We start from the raw sequence: 6,583 nt of genomic DNA on the forward strand, positions 1-6,583 counted from the left end.
ATATATATATATATATATATATATATATATATATATATGGCCTCTCTCCATCTCTCTCATTACTTTTTGTTTTATTTTTGTTTTCCTTCTTTTATTCCTCTGCAGCGCTCAATTCACCTGCATTTTCATGCAACTAAACTACGCGGAGCGAATATGGCCCCCACAGGGTAGTGATCACTGGGACAGTGCTTTGTTGGCAGATCCATAAGTCCAGAGAGTTCGAGGACAGCTGTGCAGACGACGTGCTGCTCGTCGAGGAGAATATGGTCCAGTACTTTACCCTCCCCATTTGTAGACGGATTAACCGCGGACACGCACTGTGAGTGCTGCGCGCGGTAAGCGGCATATACGTCGTGTAGCGTAAGGGAGTGCCCCACGCTTTCTGTGATACGGTACCGTTTTCGTGCTACCTCCCCTTCTGTGTTGTTATTTTTATTCTTATCATTATTACTATTGTAACTCTTCTTATTGTTATTATCATTGCCATGGTTATGGTTGCTGTTGCTGTTGTTGTTGCCATTCTCTGGCAGTCGCCAACCCCGCACGACGTCGCTGTCCGGCGGCGGCTGCCCGGCGAGGGCGAACTGCAGCGTCGGGGCGGTGGGCTCCGCGTTGAAGTCGCCCGCGAGAACGACCGCCACGGCGCCGTCCGGCAGCGCCTCGTACTTTTGTTTGAGTTCCTCCACCGCCCGCAGTACGTGGTGCAGCTGCCAGAGCTGACAGGCCGTTTGCTGCCAGATGAGATGCACAGTGCAGACCACATACACAATGTGCGGCGCCTGACGATCCCGCAGGACGGAGATGAGCGCCACGTTGTGGGAGTTCACTTGTAATCGACGACGCTCGCACTCCGTAAGGTCAAGATCGGCAGAAGCTATTTCATTAAATCGGATAGGGACTACCTCACATAACTCAAAGCGATTCTCTAGGTAAAATATGCATACACCTTCCATCTCAGAGCGTCTATGATATGGAAAACCATTATCGTTAGAAGCGGCATTAATCGGAGAAACACCGTGGCGTTCTACCTCTGGTGAAACAAGACCCATCTCATGAGAGAGAGGAGTATTATCGGACCGGGGACCCTGAACATCTTCACCATAAGATCTGGGGCGTCCATTAGAGTCAGTTATTACCACATGATTTCCGACAGCATGGTATTGTGATCGTAACCAATCACCCAGTAAACCAGGTTTTTGAAAAACATCTAGACTAACTTCCTGTAAAGCTATAATATCAGGAGCAGCGTTACTTAGTTCTTCTTGTAAAAGAGAACATCGGTAATCCTCGGCGAGAGCAAAAGTTGGACAATGCGGGTATAAATCTGTTGATACGAAACGCTGCGCTAAAATGTTGTAACTTACCAGTTTTACCATACCCTCTACAGATGATGTACTCAAACTACTACCTATTTGAGTTTTCGCCCAACCACGAAAAACAGAACTAGCACTACTACCCTCTGATATATTAGCACGACAATCATCCTGTAATGTTTCCGCATCCAGACTAGGAAAACTAGCACTACATAGTTTCTTTTCACGACGCTCTAAAAGAGTAGGTTGACGAACCGCCTCATTATGGGGAATACCAACAACAGGTAAGGCAGAAGGAATTGTTTTTTCATTGTTTGGTAAAAACGAGAGAAGTCCAGGTGGGTTTGAATCAACTCGTTGAGGGTGGTTGCTGGATTCACTTTCACATCCCAATGAGTGTTGTTCAGCTGCTGTAGGAGATGACGTTGTCATTGTTGTATACATGAAACAATATATTTTCTTGTTGTTACTTATTTTGCTTTTGTGTCTCTGCTTCTCCTTTTTTTTTTTGTTCTTTCTTTTTAAACTCGGTTGGTATTGTTTTCTTTTTCTTTCCTTCTTTCCTTCTTATTTACTTCTATGCTCCTTTGACTGGTTTGTTGACTTAGTTCTTTCACTTGATATGTAATATATATATATATACAGGGGTGTTGACGTTGCTCTTGTTGTTGTTGTTGTTGTTTTCTTCAACACCTCTCCTGAGGGACGAGAACAAAAAGAGACAATTTGAAGAGAAAAGGGGTGTTTTTACCCCTCCCCTTCCCCCGTTCACACACGGTAATTACGTTTTTTTTTCTCCGTTCCTTCTTTGTTTCTTTTTCTGCTGCCTTCTCTGCAGTACGACCTTCCTGACAAGGCTAGTAGTTTGTTCATGTAGAACAAAAAAGAAAAAAGAAAAAAGAAAAAGAAAGTAAATATTGAAGCATAAGCCAAAAAAAAAAAGAAAAAACACAAGAAAACAGCGTAGCACAACACAAAGAAAACATTTAATAAATCAAAGTATCGAAATCTACAGCAAAACCAAAAAAAAAGTAAAAAAAAAAAACTTCAGCAACTCCTTTATTGCAAACCAATGAATACGGAAACAATGGGAGAAAGTGAAGAAAGAGATAAACTTGCATTCGCACATATACACATACATAACTTGAAGAGGATAACGAATTATATTTGGTGTGCTGTCCTTCTTTTTTTTTTTTTTTTCCACCACCATTCTCTACAGGTATTAATGTTGAGGTTTACCAAGCCCTCGCCCTCGTCCTCGTCCTCGCCCAATGGTGCGATACAACTGTCCTAGTTCCTCATCACGCAGCTGTAGAAGAGCTCTAAGATCTGCAATATCCTTCTCCATCTTGGCTTTTGCTCTTCCCTCTTTAAATGCCAGACGTCTATGCTCATCCATTAAATCTGTATGACGTGACCGCAACTCCTCCCGTTTTTTCTTTAGATTTTCTATTGTTCTCTCCTGTTCCTCCCGCTCTTCCTTTAATGCGGCAAGTTCCTTTTCTGTAACGTTCAACACCACTTGCCGCTGCAAGGCGGCGAAATGCTCATGCAGTTGAATGTCCTTCTTCTCCAGCAGCTTCAGCTCCTCCGTGAGGTTTCGCAGTGTGTCCCGCAGCTGCAGCTGCTCCTCATACTGCCGGCCGCGTATCGCCGACACCGACCGCTCCCCCGCCCGCACCCGCTCCATCCCCTTTCGCCACTGCCGCCGCACATTCTCGAGGGTGCGCACCTCCTCCGTGATTTGCGCCACCTCCCGCTGCGTCGCGGCCGTCTTGTTGCGGATCTCCATCAACTGCGGGTCGAGCGCGAGGGACCGCTCCGCCCGCCGCAGCCGCAGGAGCGCCTGGCGAAGTGCCGCATTCTTCGCCTGCAGCCGCTTCCGCGCCGCTGCGAGACTCTCGCCATTCGCCGTTGGGCTTCGCCGCGGACTCACACTGCCCATGTTGCTGTTGTTGCTATGGCGGCGGGTGGGGCTGCTGCCTCTGCTGCTGCAGCTGTCGGGTCGCTGCAATTCGGCTAGTCGCGCCTGCTCTCCCGCAAGCACTAGTTCGTGTTGCTGCAGTTCCTCTTCCAGACGTTGTAGGACCGTAGCATCGGCGCGGGGACTGGTCACCATGGAACTACACCAGTCAATCTCTATCTATCAATCTCAATAGAGTCACTATGGTTTTCTAGATATGTTCCTCTCCCCTCCTTGAACTTAACTGCAGCAATAGCACCAATCACAGAAATGGTGCCTCCAAAAAAAAAAAAAAAATCCCAGACACACATTCTGAACAGTATCGTGAGCGAAAACCACGAATTCAGTCCAACTGAAAACAGAAAGAAAGAGATATATATAAAAAAAAAAACATAAGAGTGGGAATTAGAAATCTGTATCATACGAGAAATAATCTATAGAAATGCAGCGGAAGCAAAGAAATCTGCTTGATATAAACAAAGGAAAAATAAACAAACAAAGGAAACCCTAATCTTTTTTTTTTTTGCTCTTTTTTTTTTTTAATTTCTTTCCTCTTCCATCTGCAACAGGCCATCTCTATTTACAAGGGGAGAGGGGGCAGGTGTTTTTTTTTTTTTTTTTTATTACGGCCCAAAACTAATCTACGAAAAAAAAAAGATTCTTCACTCAAATAAATGTATTAAGAACCACAACTCAAACAATCATCTTCCTGAGGTCTCGGCGATGAGACTGGAGTAGATGCACCACTGTTTTTCATCTCTTTTAGTGTCTTTGGATCAAGTGTAAATTTGATGGCATCTGCAGCAGCCTTGCTACGCAAGTAATACATACCCGTCTTTAGACCAGATTTCCATGTGTAGAAATGCATAGATGTCAACTGACTTGAGGTTGGTTTTTCCAAAAATAGATTTAAACTTTGACTCTGATCAACGTATTTTCCACGATCCGCTGCCATATCAATCAAATCTCTCTGTCGAATTTCCCAGACAACTTTATATAATTCCTTAAGATCAGATGGAATTTCCTTGATATTCTGAACTGAACCATTATATGCAATAATCTGATTTCGCATATCATCATTCCAAAGTCCAAGTTTAATAAGATCCATAACAAGATACTTATTAACAACAGGGAATTCACCACTTAGAACACGACGTACATAAATATTGGAAGTAAAGGGTTCAAAACACTCATTATTACCAAGAATTTGAGATGTTGATGCAGTTGGCATTGGAGCCAAGAGTAAAGAATTTCTCATACCACTCGTTTTAACACGTTCCTTAAGTGCATCCCAGTTCCACCGTCCACTGCGTGGTTTTTTACCCCATAAATCAAATTGTAATAAACCTTGAGAAGCAGGACTCCCTTGAAATCTTTCATATGGTCCTTCTTCTTCAGCAAGATCGACGCTAGCTTCCACTGCGGCGTAATAAATTGTCTCAAAAATTTCTTCATTTAAATCTTTAGCCTTACTGCTAGTAAATGGAAGTCTTAGCATTGTGAATAAATCTGCCATTCCTTGTACACCAATACCGATAGGTCGATTACGCATATTACTGTCGCGTGCTTGTGGTAACGGATAATAATTCATATCAATAACTCTGTTCAAATTTCTTGTCACAACTTTTGTTATTTCATATAGTCGTTGGTGATCAAAAACATTTTTTTCCTCATCAATAAAACGAGGTAAAGCAATAGAAGCAAGGTTACATACTGCAATTTCATCTTTAGATGAGTATTCCATGATTTCTGTGCATAAATTAGAACACTTGATTACACCAATGTTTTTCTGGTTCGATTTCTTATTACATGCATCTTTATAGAGCATAAAAGGAACTCCTGTTTCCATTTGTGATTCAAGTATAGCAAACCAAAGATCTTGTGCTTGAATTGTTTTTACACCACGTCCTTCCTTTTCATAACGTTCATATAACTCATTAAATTCCTCACCATAACAGTCACTTAATCCTGGTGCAGTATTTGGATCCATAAGTGTCCACTTATCACGTTTTTCCACACGTTCCATGAATAAATCAGGAATCCACAGGGCATAAAAGAGGTCACGTGCACGTTGATCTTCTTTTCCAGTATTCTTCTTTAGTAAGAGGAAGTTAAAAATATCTCCATGCCAAGGTTCAAGATAAACAGCAAACGCACCCTTGCGTTTACCACCACCTTGATCTACATAACGAGCTGTGTTATTCCACACACGAAGCATCGGTACAAGTCCATTTGATGTTCCATTCGTTCCTGCAATATAACTTCCAGCAGAGCGAATATTATGAACATGAACACCAATACCACCAGCCATTTTACTGATAATAGCACACTGTTTAAGTGTATCATAAATTCCCTCAATACTATCTTCTTGCATTGCAACAAGGAAACATGAACTCATTTGTGGGTATGGTGTACCAGAGTTAAATAAGGTTGGAGTGGCATGTGTAAAAAATCCCAGAGACATTAAATCATATGTTTCCTTTACACGTTTCAAATCTTCTCCATGAATACCTAAAGCTACCCGAAGAAACATATGTTGTGGACGCTCTACAATATCCATTTCTCCTCGTGCCCTTTCAACACGAAGTAGGTAAGATCTCTCCAAAGTTCTGTATCCAAAAAATTCAAAACGCATATCACGCTCGTAATCAATAATTTGTTGTAATTCTTCGTGTCGTCGTTGTACAATATCCCACAGTGTATCTGAGATAAGTGGTGCGTGACGTCCTGTACCATGAGCTATGTGGTTGTACAAAATAGTAAATGTTTCGAGCACAGATGACTTTGTTACTTTATGCAGTGCAGTGACGCAAAGACGTCCACCCATAAGACTGTAATGTGGATGTTTTGTCACGGAATAGGCTGCTGTCTCAGAGATGAGCTTGTCAAGTTCCACAGATGGAATCTCATCATATACACCATCAGCTACTGTCTCTGTTAGGCGCTTCAGATCGACATATTCCATATCAAGCCCAGCAGTAACACGACTCAACCGTGCGTATACCTTGTCGGTATCGAACGGTTGCAATGTATCATTGCGCTTTTTTACCTTCAACACCATTATTTATGTTTTTTTTTTTGTTGTTGTTGTTGATATTGTTCCTTTTTTTTCTTCTTTTTTTTTCTTGTTTTTGTTCTATTTCTTGTTTGATTTTCTTTTTTTTTTTTTTTTTTTTTTTTGCTTGAAATTCCTGTTTTCCTTGTTTTGAATGGACTCACAGACAAGAAAGCAAAGAAAAAAAAAAAAAAAGAAATACATTCTCTTGTAGGAATATCATCTCAAATTACAGATTCCGCTTTCTTTATC

The 6,583-nt window shown here is 41.9% G+C and overlaps 3 protein-coding genes across 3 annotated transcripts; all 3 read right to left on the bottom strand.

The window, feature by feature from the left end:
- Positions 1–125: 125 nt before the first annotated feature.
- Positions 126–1,757, bottom strand: TM35_000112470 (endonuclease/exonuclease/phosphatase; the record flags this gene model as incomplete). Its single annotated transcript, XM_029024956.1, has 1 exon — positions 126–1,757. The coding sequence occupies one exon, from the start codon at positions 1,755–1,757 to the stop codon at positions 126–128; it is 1,632 nt and encodes a 543-aa protein (XP_028883779.1).
- A 778-nt stretch (positions 1,758–2,535) lies between these two features.
- On the bottom strand, positions 2,536–3,432 carry TM35_000112480 (uncharacterized protein; the record flags this gene model as incomplete). The annotated part of the gene is made up of 1 exon (XM_029024957.1): positions 2,536–3,432. One exon carries the CDS (start codon positions 3,430–3,432, stop codon positions 2,536–2,538), a length of 897 nt encoding a protein of 298 aa, XP_028883780.1.
- A 523-nt stretch (positions 3,433–3,955) lies between these two features.
- TM35_000112490 (ribonucleoside-diphosphate reductase large chain) lies at positions 3,956–6,337 on the bottom strand (the record flags this gene model as incomplete). The annotated part of the gene is made up of 1 exon (XM_029024958.1): positions 3,956–6,337. One exon carries the CDS (start codon positions 6,335–6,337, stop codon positions 3,956–3,958), a length of 2,382 nt encoding a protein of 793 aa, XP_028883781.1.
- Positions 6,338–6,583: the final 246 nt, after the last annotated feature.

The sequence above is a fragment of the Trypanosoma theileri genome, assembly GCF_002087225.1.
Source record: "Trypanosoma theileri isolate Edinburgh chromosome Unknown TM35_Tth_11_V1, whole genome shotgun sequence".
In the NCBI taxonomy this organism is placed as follows: Eukaryota; Euglenozoa; class Kinetoplastea; order Trypanosomatida; family Trypanosomatidae; genus Trypanosoma; species Trypanosoma theileri.